At 42.4% G+C, this 21818-nt stretch overlaps 1 protein-coding gene across 1 annotated transcript in view; it reads left to right on the top strand.

The window, feature by feature from the left end:
* OPN5 (opsin 5) overlaps window positions 1–19054 on the top strand; it is a 47944-nt gene extending 28890 nt beyond the window's left edge. Inside the window, exons 3-7 of the mRNA XM_039532262.1 lie at window positions 4362–4481; window positions 7056–7226; window positions 8903–9237; window positions 16557–16786; window positions 18966–19054. Of these exons, the coding sequence (XP_039388196.1) occupies window positions 4362–4481; window positions 7056–7226; window positions 8903–9237; window positions 16557–16786; window positions 18966–19029 (920 nt within the window). The 3' untranslated portion in view covers window positions 19030–19054. The remainder of the gene's footprint in view (window positions 1–4361; window positions 4482–7055; window positions 7227–8902; window positions 9238–16556; window positions 16787–18965) is intronic.
* Window positions 19055–21818: the final 2764 nt, after the last annotated feature.

The raw sequence follows: 21818 nt of genomic DNA, 5'->3' as shown, positions 1-21818 counted from the left end.
ACTTGCTCATTTTCACCGGGCTGGAGCAGGGGGTTGGGGTGTGGGAGGGAATGAGGGCTCCATCTGAGGGTGTGGGCTCTGGAGTGGGGCTGGGGATGAGAGATTTGGAGTGCAGGAGGGGACTCTGGATTGGGGTTGAGGGGTTTGGAGTGCATGGGGAGGGTGATGGCTCTGGATGGCGGGGTGGGCTCTGGGGTGGGGCTGGGGATGAGAGATTTGGAGTGCAGGAGGGGGCTCAGCGCTGGGGCAGTGGGTTGGGGTGTGGGAGGGGGTGAGGGGTGAAGGCTCTTGGCAGCACTTACCTCAGGTGGCTCCCAGGAAGCATGTCCCTCCGGCTCCTAGGTGGATAGGTGGCCAGGGCGCATTGCCCCTGCCTGCAGGTGATGCCCCCGCAGCTCCCATTGGCCAATGGGAGCTGTGGAGCCAGTGCTCAGGGTGGAGGCAGTGTGTGGAGCCCCGAGGTCACCCCTCCACCTAGGAGCCAGAGGGACATGCCAGCCACTTCGTGGGAGCTGCACAGAGCCAGGTAGGGAGCCTGCCAGTCCCACACCAATCGGACTTTTAATGGCCCGGACAGACATTCTGATCAGAGCTGCTAAGGTCCTTTTTCAACTGGGTGTTCTGGTTAAAAAACAGACTCCTGGCAACCCTAGCTTCAGTGCCACCCCTCTCTGGATTTTCTGGGGCTTCTGCTCCTGGCAGCTTCCCAGATCTAGTCAGCTATGCTCCCTTCCTGGAGCAGTCGATCCAGAGCTGCTTCCCTGAGCATCTGTCCCCTTGCTCCAGGGAACCACCACAGGTGTTAGCTCTACTCTGGTGTGGCATCCTTTCCTGTCCCCATCACTCCCTTCCACCTTTCACTTCATGGCCTCTGACGGCCCTTTATAGTCCCAAATGTATCCCAGACCCATCGTCTGAATTGGGCTCACCAGTTACCCTGTGACAGAGTCAAACTGGGTGAATTTTATGTGAAAAACAAACCAACCAAGTTTTCAAAAAAAAAAAGTTGAAATATTTAATTGAAGATTTTGAAACTGAAACATTTTGACTTTTCATTTTGAAATTTACTTCAATTTTATTTTTAACAAGAGTGTGTGTGTGTGTGTGTGTGTGTGTGTGTGTGTGTGAGAGAGAGAGAGAGAGAGAATTTTGGGGGTTCACCAAAAATTTTGTTTGTCAGCCCAAAATGAATTTTTTTTCTATATGGCCAGAGAACACCCCCCGCCCTCCAAAATCAGTTATTCACACAGATCTAGCTAGGGTCTTTTCCATGCCTCTCTGTCTTTTCTAGGTGATTGTGATGGATTTGAGCTGCACTGTGATAATTTATGAGTAATATATGTTGGCCTGTATAAGGGACCAGGGCATAGGCAGTCTGGCTTAGTGATCGCAGCTGGACTGGAGTCCACACACCAGGGCAGCAGTCGATGAGCAGGGTTTGGAGGAATCACTAGAAAAGTCAGGGTCATAGTTAGGCTGGGGTCAGAGACAGTACCAGGCTGGAATCAGATTCAGGCCAGAATTGGAGACCGGAGATCAGAGGTAGATCTGGGGTCCCAGCAAACCTGAACATCATATGGTTGTCCAGACAACTTCTTGGGCCACCCTCCAGGGTCAAATAGGGCACTTGGCCAATCAGCATGCTGCAGGGTATTGTCACTCTGGGTCCTTTGGGTGGTACTTCCTGTGGCGCTTACTCTCCACAGTGCTCTCCGGCTACAGCACTGTATTACTTCCTGGTGGCATTGTGGGACCATCAGCTAGCCCATGCTCTGCAAACCTAGGGTCTAGTCCACAGATCCTTACAGCCTGGTTATTGGGATGTTATTTAGTGTATGACTGTATTGGTTAAAGTTAATAGGGGTTTTTTTCTGGATGCAGGCCGGAAGGAGGAGAACGGCTCAAGATAGCCTCCTATCAGCAAACACTTAAGAGTTGTTAAGGGATGATGGCAGAACTATTAGCTTTGATGACTCTCTCTGTCTCTGACCAGCCTTCAACTGGTTTAATGAGGAATGACCAAGGCCTGCCAAATGCAGGGGAGCAAAGGACTTGGGCAGAGGGGGGTTAAAGCAGGACAGTCGATCAGGGACAAAGGGGGTGGGAGGGTGTGGAGGTGGGACCAGACTCAGACACAGGTACAGGAGCCTGCTGGTGTTGTATGGAGAAGTTAGGCAAGGGGCTTGTCTACATGGCAGGATAATAAGCTGTATGGGGGGGGGTCTGGTTTCTAAAGTGTACTAATGTGTTGTGCATTAATTGGTCCATGCAGACTCTGCTGTTATGCACTAAAATTTCCCTAGTGTGCTTTAACATAGAAAAACAGCATGATGTTATAGAATACCTACAGGGTCTGCTTGGACCAGTTAGTGCACTTTAGAAATCACACCCCCATAGTGCGCATTACCTCACTGTATAGACAAGCTCTAGGTCTTCATTATGGGATGGGATGGCTTTAGGTAAGAGAGACATGCATGTAGACTGTTGTTTTAAAATCCTTTTTCTCTTATGCTTTGATCCTACTGCTAAATAAACAATACTTTTGTTTAAAAAAGGCTGATTGGTCACCATATACCACTGGTTACTGGCTCCTGAAGGGAAGAATCGCAGGTGCCAGGATTCAGTCGGACCTGCAGGGTAAGAACAGTTAATACACATCGTACTGTAGCCCGGGTCATAGTCTGAGAGTGGAGGAATCGTGTGATTCTACCCTGGGGCAGGTAAGAGCACAAGACCCAATCATGTGGACATGTACATGGAGAAAGCAGAAAGGGGACAGAGCTGCAGCTAGTCCTATAACTGGAACAACTGTATTCTAATTTGCTACATTTATTTATGCTTTAACGTTCACTACATTCTTTCAATAATTTTAAGCATTTGATTGTGGTCACTTTAATTTTGACCGCAATCTTTACGTTTTACCTCCCTTGAGCTGCTCAACTCAATATAAAAATTAATTAACATGATTTTTAATGCTCCTGGACCTACTAGTATTAGCTTCATGTACTATAGTTGAGTTCACAGCCCAGATCTTATTGATTTAAATAGGACCACGAACAAGCTCCTTGTTATGTATTTTTTATGAATGTCAGAAATGCATCTTTATGTTCAAATAAAAATGGAAAAAGAAACCCCAAAGCTGAAGCAGTGCGCACATGTTTTGGAACTAAATCCTCTGTGGAAATAGAAAATGAGGTGTAAAAGTGGAGCAGGAATGTCTACTGCTGTGGATGATTGTGTGAGGGGGGAAAATGTGTATTAATTTAAACTGCCTGTTAAGTCAATGTGGATTTATCCCTGGGGCTGGAGGGATGGGGCTAAACTGTGTATAGTAATGCACTCTCGCAGTACACCACTGAAGTTGTTTCAAATTGTATAACTGAGATGCCTTGTTACATCCTCTTATTAGTTGCTACCATGGTCCATGACGTTGCTTTTCTCCTTCGGTGGGAGGTACACTGGTTTTACTCTGGTGGGAACTGTAGAGGGTATGGGCAACCAGGGAAAGGAAGTCAGTAGGGGGATGGGAGGAGGACAGATGCTATGGTTCAGAAAAGGGGTGGGGTGTGGTGAGTTGCAGAGGGACAAGATTAAAAATAAATAAATAAAGCCGGTTACACCATTTTTGCACTCACTCATTTCTAACAAGTTTCTATGGGACACATACTGTACACCACTGTTTGGCACATTTCATGCTGAATTTGTCCTTGTTGGGAATTTAAAACATGACAAGAGTGGCATCCACTTATATCTAGCCTCTGTTTGGCTGCCTGAATGGGATTGGTGGCAGTGACATAGTGGTCAGCAGCCTCTGGTTTGATCACTTTTTGTCTTTTATAACTTTCTTATAGTGCCCTGGCCATAAACCAAAGCTGTCTTTTCCCTTAGATCACCCGCCTGCCCTCCCCCAGAGGATGATTTTTCCTTCCACCACAGCAGTTCCCAGAATGGGACTGGACTGAGTGCACTATAATCTCCAGGATTTTGTTCTGTCAAGATTTAAATGATGTGACGCCTCACTATTCCATAACCTATTATCTCAGTCAGAACACTTTTTGTGGATGTTACATCTAAATTCTCCCGTACCTAATTCCAACCTGTCACTCTTAATGCACTGTCACACACACTTCTTCGGTTTCCTTGATTTACAGCCTTCCATGTGATTGTTCCCTAATCCCACCCACCTGGACTGTATTCCTTTTTGTTACTCTTCTCTGAATTCCTTCTAGTTTGTTGACCTCTCTCTCCGGAACTGTGAAGCTCCGAATGAAAATAAAGACACTGTTGTGCCAAAGAATTGTGGGGAAGCATTTCTCAGCAATTTTGTTTAAGTGCAGTTTGTTTTGATATTTTTATTACAGGGGTTCTTTCCACTTTTGGGAATGGCTATGTTCTTTTTATGTCTTTGAAACGGAAAAAGAAGCTCAGACCCGCTGAGATAATGACTGTCAATTTAGCCGTGTGTGACTTGGGGATTTCAGGTAATTCAGTGTTTTATTTCTTCTTTTACTTTTCTTGCCTTTTTATTTTTATTTCTTTTTGGCCATGATATGTGAGGCCAAATTCTACCCTGTGTTATGCAGATGGGACCCCCCTATATGACAATAGGAGCCCAGGGTGTGCTTGTGATGGCGGAACTCAGCCCATACTGTTTCTATTCCATTGTTTCCACATTTAAAAAAAAAAACAGATTGGAAAGAGTATAACAGAGCAATTTTAGGGAGGTGCAAATCCCCTGGAAAGAGAATGAACATGAAGAGAAATAGGACCTATTCCAGCAATCTTGAATCAGGCAAAGGGCCCGTGCTGGTTCAAATCTCAGAAGCTCACGTTGTATAATTTGGCATGATCAATACAAAACAGCCTTCATAACAGCTGAAGAGCAGTATATTTCAGTTCTACCAAATGTTATATATACCAGGGATATAAACAGGCTTATACTACCACCATATCATATCGGGCGATTTTCGATTTCGATCATATATATATCGCGTCATCTCTAGCCGCGCGATATATCGATCCAACGCTTTATCGATTCGACGAACTCCACTGCCGGCGCGCGCGGCGTCGGCATGGTCGATGAGGAGAGGACCGATCCCTCTCGCGGCGCGGGGGTTATTCGATATAATAAGATACTTGACTTTCCACGCTATTCACGTGCTGAAGTTGCGTATATATTATCTTTTTTTTTTTAGTGTAGACCAGCCCACACTGAACAAACCCCATAGAACGAGGGGTGAGGAATATCAAGGGCTTTGAGATCTTCAAATCTAATAATTTTCTACCTAGTTACCCTTTTAAGAATGGGACACCGCCTCCTTTCCTTCCTGTAAAAAGCCATGCTTTACTGTCTGTGTCAATCTGGAAAGAAGAAGCAAGCCAGGAAAAGACCCGTATGCCCAACTCTCAATCTGAATATGTTCAGGGGTGAGAATAGACACCCTTTAGAAGACTGTGCAGCACTGTGGAGGTGCCTAGCTCTTGGTGATACTTTATTTTTTAATCTGATGCTTGTAGGGTGACCAGGCAGCATGTGTGAAAAATCAGGACGGGGTGGGGGGACAATAGGAGCCTATATGAGGGCTGGTCTACACTAAGGGGGGGGGTCGAACTAAGGTACGCAAGTTCAGCTACGCGAATAGCGTAGCTGAACTCGAAGTACCCTAGTTCGAACTACCCTAGATCGAAGTCCGCGGCTCCAAGGTCGACTCTGCCACCACCGTTCGCAGTGGTGGAGTTCCGGAGTCGACCGGAGCGCGTGGGGAGTTCGAACTATCGCGTCTTGATTAGACGCGATAGTTCGAACTCCGAGAAGTCTAACTCTCCGCGTCGACCCGCGCGGTAAGTATAGACCTACCCTAAGAAAAAGCCCCCAAAATCGGGACTCTCCCTATAAAATCGGGATATCTGGTCACCCTAGATGCTTGTGCAATTCTCATCACACTCATGAGAGTTATACAGACCTGGGCAGAAGAAACTTGTACACCCCTTTTGAAAAAAAGGAGCCTGAGGAAATCCACCCGACATCGACACCTGATATTCACCCAACTGACCACAGGGTGTCATCAGTGTGGTACAAATGATAGCTTAAGGAACAGGCGGCTCCAAACTTCGTTAGATCCCAGTACTGTTATATCTCATTTGTTAATACACCTTAGAGAAAAGTCATTGTCATTACGCTTTCCAGGAAATGGCATGACTGGGTCTGAGGAGCTATGAAAGCTGATGTTCTTCTGGCTGAGTGATCAGCCTGTGGATATACAAATAAGTCTCTGCTGTGGGATTTGCTTGTTTCTAAGAGTGTTATCATAAAAATGTCTGCTCTAGTGTCACGATAAACCCCTTAGAATGATTCATTAGCTGTTTTCCATCTGTAGCACTTAGAAATGCAGCAAATGAATTCCAGATAGGCAAGAAACAACTCCAGTCTCATACATCAATTATGCCCTGTGAATCCAACTCATTTAATAGTGAAATATCAGCTTGCTGGTGACATTTGCAAACATGCATTCATTTCTGATGCCATCTACTGGATAATGCATGCTTGTAGTGTGCATCTAAAAGTATGTTTAGACTTGTGATTAGAGCAAGCATTTTACGATCAGGACTTCTGGGTTCTATTCATCCCTGTTCCCAGACGTAGAGTATGATCCTTGACCAAATCAATCTCTCTATGCCGTTGTGTAAAAGGCCTATAATTAACATGGAGTGAATACTTTGCAACAAATAATTAATTTGATTAGTTCAGCCTTTTTCAGCTTATGTAATGCTGTGACTAGCACAGGGCAAAATTGTTCGGATGAATAGTTTATTTACTGAAAAATACAATTTTAATCAACCAGAAAATATTTGCAAATTTGACAAGTTTGATCTTCCTCCTGGGCAAAAGGCAATTACCTCACTCTACCGTATGTTTGAAGATGCCTGCATTATCATTGATCTCCCCTCAGTGTCCTGTATTTTGAGTTAAGATAGGGTTTTTTTTTTGTTTTTTTTTAAAGATTATTTTGACAGCACCAACTTTTCCAGTGACTCATTGTTTCCCCTCTTTGTAGTTGTCGGAAAACCATTTAGTATAATTTCCTTCTTCTCTCACCGATGGGTGTTTGGCTGGCTGGGCTGCCGTTGGTATGGATGGGCCGGCTTCTTCTTTGGCTGTGGGAGCCTTATCACCATGACAGCTGTCAGCCTGGATAGATACCTGAAAATTTGTCATTTAACTTACGGTAAGAAGGAAAATTTGCATTGAGTGACACCATATAGCGATTTTCTCTCCCCATCCTCACTGGAGACTTGTTTAGCAGCATTAAGCTGAAATGTATAAGAATCATGTTCCCTATTCCTATTTCCAAAAGGAAAGTGGGACATTGTGCGGGGCTGTCCCCACTCTTCCCGTGGGGCTGGCTTGAGCCCTGCCTGCCTGCCCCCTGCCTGAGCCCTGCCCCCCACTGCATGGCTGGCATCGCTGCTCCCCCCCCACATTCCTGTGCATCACACCCCACATTTTGACAAAAGTGGGCATTTGTCCTGTTTACTCTTGCCAGCTGATCAAGCCAGTAAGAGCAAACAGGACAAATGCCCACTTTTGCCAACAAAGTCAGGACGGTCAGGACATGGCTTAAAAAAGGGACAGTCCTGGCTAAAAAAGGATGTATGGTCACCCCACCTATCCCTCAAAACAGTGGGAAAGTCCCTAGAGATCAGGTTAGGCCCAAACAGTAATTTATTTGCAAAATCTAGTTTCAGTGGAAATGCTTTCATGCACTTTTAAAAATTTCATTGATGAAACAATTTTTTGCAGTCTTTGCAACCCAAACACTAGCACTGAAGGCATTCACCCAGAAGGTGAACAGGATTAGGAACAAGCAGCAAAGAATCCGGTGGCACCTTATAGACTAACAGACGTTTTGCAGCATGAGCTTTCGTGGGTGAATACCCACTTCGTCGGTTGCATCCGACAAAGTGGGTATTCACACACGAAAGCTCATGCTGCAAAACGTCTGTTAGTCTATAAGGTGCCACCGGATTCTTTGCTGCTTTTACAGAACCAGACTAACACGGCTACCTCTCTGATACAGGATTAGGAACAAAACTGACTACTTTGATTAATCTATTTTCATAGCCCAAGTAAATATTATAAGAGAAATAAAGAAATAATATGAACAGTGATGAGTAAATTAGTAAAGTTAGATTTTTATAATTATTTCAGTTGTAAAAATCCATGGTACTGAGAGTAGTAACTGAGAAACACAGATTTTTAAGGTAAAAAAGGGCCATTATAATCATCTGCTTTGACCCCTGTATATCATAGGCCATAGAATTTCATGAAGTAGTTTCTCCATCAAGCCTATAACTTCTGGTTGAGCTAGGACATATCTTTTAGGAATACAGCCAGTCTTGATTTAAAGACTTCAGGGGTATGTCTCACTGCATCTGGGAGTGTGCCCTCTCAGCCTTGCCCAACCCCCTGGGTCCGAGCCCAGGTGGTTAGCCCAAGCCACTGTTGTCATGCTGCAACATCCACGCTCTGCATAAACTAGCATGAGTCTAGGAGGCATGCTCCCAAATGCAGTGTAGACATACCCCAAGTGTTGTAGAATCCATTACACCCCTAAGGACATTGTTCCAATGGTTAGCTAAACTCTCTGTAAAAAAAAAAAAAAATCGCACATCTTATTTCCAGTCTGAATTTGTCTAGTTTCAACTTCCAGCCATTGCATCTTTCTATATCTTTCTCTGCTAAACCAAGAGAGGTTCACAACAATAACAGAGTGACAAATGCAACAATGAAATGGTTTGCAGTAAATGGTCTGACCAGCTCTTAATTGCAGGTGTAGAATTTCAAGTTGTCTTTAGCCAAATATATATAATCTGCCATTATAATTGTTGAATTATCTTCCAGGTACCTGGCTTAAGAGACATCATGCCTTCATCTGCCTGGCAATAATCTGGGCCTACGCTATGTTCTGGGCTACTGTGCCATTTGCTGGTTTGGGGAACTATGCTCCCGAGCCATTTGGAACCTCCTGCACTCTGGATTGGTGGCTGGCTCAGGCTTCAGTGGCTGGACAGGCATTTATTCTGAATATTCTCTTCTTCTGCCTCTTGCTCCCAACTGCAGTGATTGTGTTTTCCTATATTAAAATCATTGCAAAAGTCAAGTCGTCCGCCAAAGAAGTTGCTCATTATGACACCAGGATTCAAAACAATCATGTACTGGAAATTAAATTGACCAAGGTAGGTAGGAGAAAACTGCCAGACCATAAAACCAGGCGGGAAGACCCATAGATCCTATAATTGGTACTGAATATTTGTGAAGCTCTAATGTGTCACAAGCACAAGATTGTGGTGGCCTGTGATGTTAGTTGCAGCCCTTACTCTCCTGTATCTGCAAGGCACAGCTGAAGGAAGGGGAGGATAGAGTTGTGATTAAGGCACTTAAAATGAGACCCTGGAGATGGGTCCAGTCTGAAGCTGTGTAACCTTGGACCAATCATTTGATTGTTCTGTGCCTCCATTTCCCCATCAGTAAAATGGGCATAATAATACTTCCCTACTTCACAGGTGTGGTCATGAAGATAAATTTAAAAATGTTTGTGAGGCACTCAGGTATCACTGTGAAATAAAATAGATAGCTGAAAAGCGGGGTTTTATTACTGGTGAAATAAAACTGTGGACAATTTATATTCTTCTATCAAAGAAGATACACGTACAAGAAAATGTGATCATGTGAATTTCTTTATGATTAAAGATTCACAATGAATTTTTTATAAAAATTAAGGTTCAGACGAAATGCCAAGATGGCCTCTGTTGTCACAATTTTTGATTACCCCGGCCTTATTTTTGCAGTTCTTTTTTTAAGAAACCCTACCAGAACCTTGGGAATATAGCAGTGTGTTCCCCATCCAACTGTACCCTTTTTCTCTTTGGCAAACATGTCAGCCACGAGCTTGGCTGACACTGGACGATTGAACTGGGAACCTCCAGCGCTAAAACCATCAGTTTCTAGAGCCAGAGACAAAGAGCCAAAGTTTCCAGAAACAGAATCACATCTTCTGTGGCTCGGATATTGGGGGAGGGAGGGGACTTGTAACACACTGACTAGTAGTTACATATTTGTTTTCTTTCCATGTTTGGAAATGAACTGAAATTAACAAGTGGTTGCAATACATATAATAGATTTATAGATTCACAGAGTCTAAGGCAAGAAGGGGACATTATAATCACCACACCTATCTAACACAGGCCAAACAACCCAAAAAAAAAAAAAAAAAAAGCAGCCTAGAGCAAAAAAAGAAAAACATCCAATCTTGAATTTAAAATGGTCAGCGATGGAGAATCACCACCCTGGGGGGGAAATTGTTTAATTATTATTTACACCAAAAAAAAAAAAACATTGCCTTATTTCCTGAATTTCTTATCTTCAACTTTTTCAGACGTTTTTTGTTACATCTCTCTCTTCTCTGCTGGAAGAGTTCATTATTAAATATTTGTTCCCCATGTAGATACTTATAGACTGTAATCAAGTCATCCCTTAACCTTTTTGTTAAGCTAAATGGTTTGAGCTCCTTGAATCTATCACTATAAGGTTTGTTTTCCAATCCCTTAATCATTCATGCAGCTCTTCTCTGAATCCTCTCCAGTTTATTAACATCCTTCTTGAATTGTAGACACCAGAACTGGACACAGTATTCCACTCACAGTTGCACCAGTGCCAAATATAGAGGTAAAATAACATATTTACACATACTCAAGATTCCCCTGTTTATGCATTACAGACTTGCATTAGCACTTTTGGCCACGACAACACACTGGGAGCTCATGTTTAGAGCCCAGCAAATCCACAGATATCCGCTTTATATCCACAGATATCCACATCCATGGATGCAGATGTGAATATCCGCGGACCATTTTTGTGGATCGTGGATAGATGCGGATCCAAATTTTAATAGAAAGCCCTGCAAATCTGCGGCTAGCTGCTTTATATCTGCCAATACCCATGGATCATTTTTGCGGATCATGGATTCGATGTGGATACAAATTTTGTATCTGCTCAGGGCTCTACTCATGTTCAGCTGATTACCCACCACGATCCTCACATCTTTTTCAGAGTCACTGTTTCCCAGGATAGAGTCCCATATCCTACATGGATATGTATGGCCTACATCTTCGTTCCTACATGTATACATTTACATTTATCTGTATTAAAACACATATTGTTTGCTTGTGTCCAGTTTACCAAGAGATCCAGATTGCTCTCAGTCAGTGAACTGTCCTCTTTCTTATTTACCCCTCCTCCAATTTTTGTTTCATCTGAAACTTTATCAATGATGATTTTATGTTTTCTTCTAGGTCGTTGATTAAAATGTTAAATAGCATAATTTAACTAATCCCTGCGGACCCCACTAGAAACACATTCACTTGATGATCATTCCTCATTTACACAATTACATTTTCAGGTCTATGTTAATTTTATAACATTTTAGTTTTCCAATTAAAATGTGTGTACCAAGTCAAATGCCATACAGAAGTCTAAGTATGTTATGTCAACATTACTTTTATCAACCAAACTTTTAATCTCATCAAAAAAAGATATAAAGTCAGTTTGACAGGATCTGTTATTCACAAACCCATTCTGATTTACATTAATTACATTGCCCTCCTTTAATTCCTTATTAATTGAGTCCCATATCAGTCACTCCATTATCTTGCCCTGGACTGATGTCAGGCTGACAGGCCCAAAATTTCCTGAGTCATCTCATTTACATTAGCTTTCTTCCAGAGTTCTGGAACTTCCCTAATGCTCCAAGACTTATCGTAAATCAACATTAACAGTACAGCAAACTCCTCAGTCAGCTATTTTAAAACTATTGGATGCGGTTATCTGGACCTGCTGATTTAAAAATGTCTCACTTTTGTAGCTTCTGTTTAACATCCTCCAGAGATACTAGTGGAATGGAACGAGTGTTATCATCACCATATGATGAGACTATATCATCTGCTTTCCCCCAACTACAAAATAGAAATATTTATTCAACACTTCTGCCTTTTTTTGCATTACTATTGATAATTCTACCATTTCCATCTAGTCACGGGCCAATACTATTGTCAAGATTCTTTTGGTTCCTAATATATTTTAAAAATTCCTTCTGATAAACATATATCTACATAGTATACAAAGCCAAAACATTGTTGGGAATTCAGACCACCTGCAGCATAACCAGTCAAGCTAATACAGCTGTGGGAATAGTTTTGGTTAGTTAGCTGCTGCTGCCTTGGCAGTAGAAAGAACCCCAAATTCTGGTAGCTTTATTTACAGAGCTACAGCATACCTGCAGTGCTGCTTTTACAATCATATTTTGCACTTCTATAGAACCTTCTGTGCAAAGATCTTGATTCTAAATCTGGAAGATTTTGATCCAGTATTACAGAAATATGAAATCAGCTGTTGTTATGAGATCTCTGCCATCTGGAAGGGCAGACATTCATGTGAAATTTCTGTCAGATCTGAATCAGTACACTGGAAACTATGTCTCATCCACTTCCAGATCCTAACTGGAACCCAAAATGTTGGGGCAGGTTTGGGTCTGGGAAGTGGAATCCCATCATCCACCTTCAAAATTTCAAAGGGGGATTGAATTTGATCTTCCTTTTTTGGCTCATGAATGTTAGATGGCAAAAAAAAGGGGGGGGGGGAGGTTTAAAATCTTTATGTAATTTACTTCTTCAAGAATATTGAAATCACATCCACTAAGAATATCAACACATGGAACAGAGGTTGAGAATAACACAATGTCTGAAAGGCTTTAGCTGGCTTGAGAACAGAGCACTCACTGAAGATTTGTATTGTAATCCTTCTAATTACTTCTCCCAAATGACTATTCATGTACTATTATCTGTTAGGATGCTGTGCAATACCCTAGGAATTATGGTAGTGCTGTCAAACATGAACTTCAGTATACAATATCATGTGATGCAATATGGAACCTGTATCATATTACATATAGGTATGGGCACACTTGTTCAGGTAAAATAAATGACTCAAAACTTTAGCTCAGTTAGAGTATTTTTTGACTTTTGAACAAACTGTAGGTAGATCTTCTTTTCCTGACCTCCTATGAAAACCTTTTATGATTTAATAGGAATGTAACCAATGAGATTCTGCAGAAATTAAATAGGATTCTATAGAAATTATTCACAAAACGTCAGAATTTAACAGAGAATGAGATCCCTGCTATGAGCTGGTTAAAAAAAAATCTATAGAAGTGTTAAATTCTCAGCAGTGTCATTTTGGAATGGACCAGTGAAATACAACAGTTATGGCTATCCCTATAGGTCCGTCAATGCATGTGTTTTGCGAGTGACAAATGAACATTCAGTTTCTGACCTGTTCACCCTCCAAAGTAATCACGTTGTCTGCATTTTCTCAGTGGAAGATGGGAAGGATTCTTATTACCTGCCTTAGAAACCTCTTGTTCTCTGGATGCCATCCTGGGCACAGGGAGGAGATGAGGCTGACTTAGGACTTTAACCCTCCTATTACAACCAACCCTCCACCATGACCTATTGCCAGCTGCTCCCAGGGTGCTGGTGATGCCATCACACAACATCAGCACTGCCTGCAAGGGAGGAAGAATAATTGTGTTGACACCAGCTGCTGCAGTCTGTTTTCCTCTCCCTAGTCCTTTGTCCTCACTGCACTGACTGGCAATGGAGGACAGAGAGAGAGGAGAGAGCTACATCTCCTCCCATACACACAACACTTGGATAGCAACCTAGTTACATAAGAACATAAGAACATAAGAAAGGCCGTACCGGATCAGACCAAAGGTCCATCTAGCCCAGTATCTGTCTACCGACAGTGGCCAATGCCAGGTGCCCCTGAGGGAGTGAACCTAACAGGCAATGATCAAGTGATCTCTCTCCTGCCATCCATCTCCATCCTCTGACGAACAGAGGCTAGGGACACCATTCTTACCCATCCTGGCTAATAGCCATTTATGGACTTAGCCACTATGAATTTATCCAGTCCCCTTTTAAACATTGTTATAGTCCTAGCCTTCACAACCTCCTCAGGTAAGGAGTTCCACAAGTTGACTGTGCGCTGCGTGAAGAAGAACTTCCTTTTATTTGTTTTAAACCTGCTGCCTATTAATTTCATTTGGTGACCCCTAGTTCTTGTATTATGGGAATAAGTAAATAACTTTTTCTTATCCACTTTCTCAACATCACTCATGATTTTATATACCTCTATCATGTCCCCCCTTAGTCTTCTCTTTTCCAAACTGAAGAGTCCTAGCCTCTTTAATCTTTCCTCATATGGGACCCTCTCTAAACCCCTAATCATTTTAGTTGCTCTTTTCTGAACCTTTTCTAGTGCTAGAATATCTTTTTTGAGGTGAGGAGACCACATCTGTACACAGTATTCGAGATGTGGGTGTACCATGGATTTATATAAGGGCAATAATATATTCTCAGTCTTATTCTCTATCCCCTTCTTAATGATTCCTAACATCCTGTTTGCTTTTTTGACCACCTCTGCACACTGCGTGGACATCTTCAGAGAACTATCCACGATAACTCCAAGATCTTTTTCCTGACTCGTTGTAGCTAAATTAGCCCCCATCATGTTGTATGTATAGTTGGGGTTATTTTTTCCAATGTGCATTACTTTACATTTATCCACATTAAATTTCATTTGCCATTTTGTTGCCCAATCACTTAGTTTTGTGAGATCTTTTTGAAGTTCTTCACAATCTGCTTTGGTCTTAACTATCTTGAGTAGTTTAGTATCATCTGCAAACTTTGCCACCTCACTGTTTACCCCTTTCTCCAGATCATTTATGAATAAATTGAATAGGATTGGTCCTAGGACTGACCCTTGGGGAACACCACTATGTACCCCTCTCCATTCTGAGAATTTACCATTAATTCCTACCCTTTGTTCCCTGTCCTTTAACCAGTTCTCAATCCATGAAAGGACCTTTCCTTTTATCCCATGACAGCTTAATTTACGTAAGAGCCTTTGGTGAGGGACCTTGTCAAAGGCTTTCTGGAAATCTAAGTACACTATGTACACCAGATCCCCCTTGTCCACATGTTTGTTGACCCCTTCAAAGAACTCTAATAGATTAGTAAGACACGATTTCCCTTTACAGAAACCATGTTGACTATTGCTCAAGAGTTTGTTTTTCTATGTGTCTGACAATTTTATTCTTTACTATTGTTTCAACTAATTTGCCCGGTACCGACGTTAGACTTACCGGTCTGTAATTGCCGGGATCACCCCTAGAGCCCTTTTTAAATATTGGCGTTACATTAGCTAACTTCCAGTCATTGGGTACCGAAGCCGATTTAAAGGACAGGTTACAAACCTTAGTTAATAGTTCGGCAACTTCACATTTGAGTTCTTTCAGAACTCAACTTCACATTTGAGTTCTTTCAGTGTAGTTTTCTTTCTGAAACATGAACAGGAAATATTTCAGCCCAATCCTGGAAATCTCTCTAGAGACCTTGGTCTTACAAGGTTTGTAGTGTGATTGCAGAGGGGTTCAAATGAGTGGTAGGAAGAATGGCCTTGAGCTTTCACCGTAAGGCTGGGCTCTAGGAGACCAGGATTCGGTTCATGTCTTCACCACCGATTTGCTCATTTGGCTCCTTTGCTGACTTGGCAAGTCACTTAGGCCAAAATTTTCAGACTTGGGTGTACAGAATTGGGCACCTAAATCCCTCTTTAGGCCTTTCAATAAATAGCTTGATATTGACAGGTGCTGAGCACTAGCCAGCTCCCATTGACTTCAAGCCTTAGACACCCCAATTTGAAATTTTGGGGCTCAGTCTCACTAGCCCTCAGTTTCCCATTTATGAAATAGAGACAAAATAATACTTCCTACTTCTCAGGGGTGTTGTGAGGCTCAGTGAATGTGTATTTAGAAAGCAGTTGGGGGAAAGGTTGTAGAAGTAAAAAGTATTTCAGATAAGCACCAAACCTGTGGCTTAAGCAGCACAAATTTTTAAATGATCCCAGATCACTTTAACGTTCTCAAATAATTTCAAATAATTTGGCATTTCAAATAATTTCTCTTAGTGTTAAATTCCCAAGAACAAGGTGACTTTTGTTTTATAAAGGATATATACAAATATCCTTTTCTAAATGTCACCACCTCTTTGTTTTCTCTTTATTTATATATGGGTAGTAAATACTCATTTAATTTAACTTCAAAGAATCATAATTCGCTGACTTTTTGTTCAGTTTCTTCACTTTTAGTCTGGCCTAATGAGCTCAAGGAAAGATTTGGGCCAACAGAATCCCTATTTGTTCTATATATGTCAAGCAAAAGTACAGCTGGAGCTAGATAAGGAAAAGTGAAATAAATTACAGCGTTGGTTCATACTGCAGACCTTATCTGAGGCGGGGGGTCATTTTTCCATTCTGTTGCACGCACCCTCACATTGTCTGCAACGCTGTGAAATATGAGTACTGTGCAGTACGATGCATCAGTAAAGACCACTCGCTTAGGTAACTGTTTTCTCTCCTTTCTTTTTATTCTCACAAGGTGGCAATGTTGATCTGTGCAGGATTTCTGATTGCCTGGATCCCATATGCCGTGGTATCAGTGTGGTCAGCTTTTGGACAGCCAGACTCAGTGCCCATTCAAGTTTCAGTCGTCCCAACCTTGCTTGCAAAATCGGCAGCTATGTACAACCCGATTATTTACCAGGTCATTGATTGTAAATTTTCCTGTTGCCGTTCATTGCAGAAGAAGAGCTCCTTGAAGAAATCCAGGTACATTTTGGAAAAAAGTGGGCAGCCCGAAAACATTTTTATTTCTGGATACTCATTTTGTTACTCTAAAATCTTTACAGAGCATAAACACTGCAATCCTGGAATACAGGAATGGTCCATCTGGCCTAGTTTCTTATTTTTTTATCTAGTGGCCAATGCTGGATACTGCATAGGAAGGTTTCACCCCTCCCCTGCTAATACACTTAGCTGTACCACATCTGTAGTATAAAAATGAGGGACAATTTCTTCTTGACTGTAACTGGTGATCAGCTTGTCATCTGAAGCACAGAAATAGTTTGTGTAGGTCCTGAGTCAAAAAACAGAAATGAATGGAAAGATCCCCTTTCACTTCAGTGGGCTTTGAATCAGTCATACCATCCTACCTAATATAAGCACTCAAACCTGAAAGGTACTGAAAGCCCTCAATTCCCAGTGGTCAGTGAGAGCTGCATGTGCTCAGCACTTTCCAGGATCTATCCCTAAATACTGGGCAGATGGGATAACTCAGTGGTTTGAGCATTGGCCTGCTAAACCCAGGGTTATGAGCTCAATCCTTGAGGGGTCCATTTAGAGAACTGGGGTAAAAATCTGTCTGGGGATTGCTCCTGCTTTGAGTAGCAGGTTGAACTAAATGACCTCCTGAGGTCCCTCCCAACCTCAATAATCTATGAGGTGTTTTTCTTATTCACAGAAGTGCCTAATTAAAAAAAGAATCTTTCCAAGCTATTTGCTTTAGTGATATAATTGAGGCTAAACCAGCCCTTAAAAGCCTGCAGTGTCCATGGGGATGCATAGGGTGTATCCTAGGCAGAATCTGGCCTCTTAGCTGTATGGGATGCTAAAGTGTTGGCACCATCTATGCATTTTATTTTCCTTATTGACAAAAAATGTCAGTTTCTTGTTCACCACCAAACCCGTGGACAATGGTGTTGAGGGTCCAGCAACGCTGGGAGATTTGAGCATCAGCATTTCAGATTCCAACAGCATCCTCTGGTGTGGAAGTACGAAATGGAATTTTTCACAGAATTAGAGAAATTACAGACCATATCCTTTTCATCATCCATTCCCTTACCAGTTACAGAACTGCATTTTCCTGTGTGTTGTCCAGCCTAGGTTTAAATATCCCAAGCTGCAGGCTGGCCCCCACTAGCACCAGCCTGGAGCAAAGGCACCGGAGCCCTGACAAAAGTGGGAGGTGGGGTGGGGCCCCTGCCTGAGGTGGCAGCAAAGGCAGCCCCCTGCCCATGTCCCAGGTCCCTGCCCAGGGTAGGTGGAGGGACCCAGGCTCAGGTGGATGGGCCTTGGAGCCACAGTCCGGCCATGATTAGAGCTCGATGGGCAGCTGTGGGGAGCTGTGGTGATGGACCCTCTATCTGCCCATGGTGCGGGGAGCCTGAGCAGTCCCCGGTCTGTGTCCCCACTCCCTGCCCGCCCTGCTCCCACCCCCCTGCACCCCAGGCGGGTGGAGGGTCTGCCGTGGCTCCCCACAGATGCCCAGGCTCCATGCTGGCATGGCCGGGGGGTGGGGCCTCGGAGAGGAGAGAAAGAGGGTGGGGTCTTCCCTGGCAAAAAGTGGGAGGGCTATGGCCCCCTGGCCCCACTCAGTTCTGGTGGTGGGAAGCAGGAGGGAGTCTGGGGGTGGAGTGTGGGTGGGGCCACGCAGACAGTTTGGGTAGGCTGAACCTTCCCCTGCCTTTGATACCCACCGCCCATGAGGCAGGGGTGTGGTTTTTACACCTCTCACCTACACAGCTATCCCGATATCACTTTTCCACGTAGGCCAGGCCTTAGAATGCATCCCTAGTCTAAAACTCTCTTTTACGTGGAAACAAGAACCACCTTATCAACCGGCTTTAATAGAGGTTGTCTCCCTCTGCCACAATACCACTCGGCTAGTCCATATATTGGTTTTGGCCCTTATATTTCATGTGGAAGGGCTTGGGGAGTGTAAGGACTGAGTGTGTGTCTAGCCTTTGTGCTGGGGTTCCACGTGGGAGGGAGGTTTTTTACAATCTCGCCCAGCTTTTATACCGGCAGAAGGGCTACTGGAGCCTTAGGTGAGGACTTGAGGATTTCCGTATGTCTGGTGATGAATAAAATGATCTGCAGGAATGGAACCCTAATCATTTATAAAGCCAGGTTATTTCAGGCAATATGATCATATTTTTCCTTCCTGTAGGCTGTATACGATATCTGGAAATAGAGAGCCAACAGCAGTGAACGAAACCCACCTGGAGGTGTGACGGCATATGGACAGGTGTATGGAAACATGCTGACAATCATTTTCTTCTCAGTTTCTTCCTTTGCAAATTAGTTAAAATACATGGGCAGATTTATTTGAGTATTTCTTTTCCCCGCTAACCCAGATACCATGTGATTTTTCACCCTTCCTGGAGTATCAACCTTAGAGCTGGGCAAATAAAAGAAGAAAATATAGAGAATATTCATTTGAATTAAAACTGTGAATTCACTTTGACTGGATTCATAACCCTTTTTATTTATTTCTGTGCACGTTCATATGAGTGACTCTCTTCTTCGTGGAAAGTGAAAGTCTCATGAGTACTCATGCTATGCATTTGTAAGGCTATCTTCAGATTGCTTGATTTCCCTCTTCCTGTTTATCAACATTATCCGAGCCAAGGAGCAGAAATTAATCATGCACCACAAAGAGCCAACACTGAAGCGCGGCCTTTGTCAATAGCTGCTCTGGCTGAAATGCATCTGCAAATGAAATCTTGAATCATGAACAAATTTGTAAAGAGAAGCAGAGTCTATTCCTGGAGAATCCACAAATAAAAAAAGGGCTAAATTGGTCCAGTAATTTATTGGTACAATAGTTTGCCCATCTCTAAGCACTAGGAATGCCAGGTGAAAATGCTGTGCGATGTGATGGAAATGCTGATAACCAGCAAAAAGGTCAAATGTATAAAACAGATATTCCACATCCCCTCCCCCCAACACGCACACATTCACTGCTCTGATACCCATCCTTTATGATGCTGGTTTTATATATACAACGGCAAAGCCCTCCCCTGACCTTAACTATAAAGCTGCACACACAGCTTCCGTAATAATTATTTACAGTTTGGTTCAGACAGCACCTTCTGCTTCTTTTCTGGATTGACCATTGAAATGTAGGCACCATTACACAGACAGACACTAAAGGTAAATATCTGATATTTATATATTATTTCATCAAGAAAACCTTATTAAAATACAAAATAAATTAATTTCAAATGAAAGCAGCTTTCATATTTAATATAAAATCTCAAAAATGTGGTTACTCTTGATTATTCCTAAAATAATTCTACAAGTCAAAAATTTCCCCTAAACCAAGCCTTGAAGGAAAGGCAACATTTAAGAGAGAAGTTCAGCTAATAGCCTGTTTGAGACGAGTCATTACACCTAGAAGACATGTGGTGCTTTTATCATATTGTCATTCCACAGCAGCACTATAAACAGTTCTCACTGTATCGATTGATTTTCAGACAAGGGACTGAAAAGTGTATGTTGTAGATCCTGGGCTGAAAATGAGGGAGAATACAGTTTCCCCTTTCAAAATAGTTAAGTATGGAAATGACTTGAGTAAGTCCTGGAAGAGCCTTGTGGAAGGCTCTTCTAGGGAAGCTGGGATTTTTCCTGCCCATAGAATAATTTCAGTATGACCAACACTGCAATTTGTACAGTGCAATCTACTGAGGGCCAAATCTGGCTTCCATTGCAAGGTGCAGGTATTTGGCGATGAAACAATTCTGCAGCTCCTAGTCAATCCTTAGTCAGGCTAAATTTCCACTCATGTCCATGGATGTTTAACCTAACTAAGGACTGACTGAGACCTGCAGATTGTGGCCCTACAAATGGAGATTTGTTATATCAGAGTTCATGACAGTGGTCAGAGTTACCAGGATTCTGACCCAATTCCAATGAGGATGGGTTCATGGTTCCTGCCTAAATTTCTCCTTCAATTTCAAACTTTTCTTCTTCACCGCTTGCCCTGAACAATTAGCTGTGTTACTATACATTGTTAAACAGCCATTGTGTCACCCCACAGAGGTGGCTGCATTTCGGTGGTAGGTGAAGCATGTTCTAGATAGGGATGTTTTCCTGAATCAGGGCCTGAAGCATTAAGTGTATAATACTCTAATTTAAATACAGATAATTCATGTAAACCCCAATAAGGCCTTGTAGATCTCATCCAATTAATAGATTTTAAGGCAAGATGGAACTATTAGATCATCTAGTCTATTACAGGCCATGGTATTTCACCTATTTACCCCTGCACTGAGCACAACAATTTGTGTTGGGCTAAAGCACATCTTTCAGAAAGGCATCTGGTCTTGATCTGAAGATGGTAAGAGATGGGGAATCCACCACTTCCCTTGCTTGCTTGTTCCAATGGTTGATCATGCTCACCATTAAAAATAAAATTCATATTTCACAAGGACAGTATATGAAAATCTTATAAAACTTCCTCATAAGATCCACACTTGTGATTGTTGTAAATTGGGCTGGGGCGCAAATACTTGAATCAAATTACTGAAAAAATAAAAAGAGCAGGAGTACTTGTGGCACCTAGAGACTAACAAATTTATTTCAGCATGAGCTTTCGTGAGCTACAGCTCACTTCTTCGGATGCATCCTGTTCTTTTTGCGGATACAGGCTGCTACTCTGAAACTTGAAAAAATAAAAGCAAGTCAGCATGAATGAGTGTGAAATATGACTCTGAAAGATCTTTTTATGGTATTTTCAGTAATTCAGTGTCTTAGCTATGTTAAGGAACTTCTTGGTTTTATGCATAAACATTAACACAAATGCTGAATAAATATTAGAAATAATATTATATGTTCACATATCTCATTATATGCCTTATATGCACACTTAGATTAAACTGTCCTGATTCAAAGTGATGTCAGGTAAAGTCATGGAAACTTAAACTTATTTCCAATGCCTCCTGGATAAAGAAAATTATTGAATTCCAGTCCTAAACAGGACAGCATTATCCTTTAATATTTAACTATCTTGGGCACCTTA

This window comes from Mauremys reevesii, linkage group 3 (genome assembly GCF_016161935.1).
Source record: "Mauremys reevesii isolate NIE-2019 linkage group 3, ASM1616193v1, whole genome shotgun sequence".
Classification (NCBI taxonomy): domain Eukaryota; kingdom Metazoa; phylum Chordata; order Testudines; family Geoemydidae; genus Mauremys; species Mauremys reevesii.
This window is presented reverse-complemented; position numbering and strand designations above follow the sequence as displayed.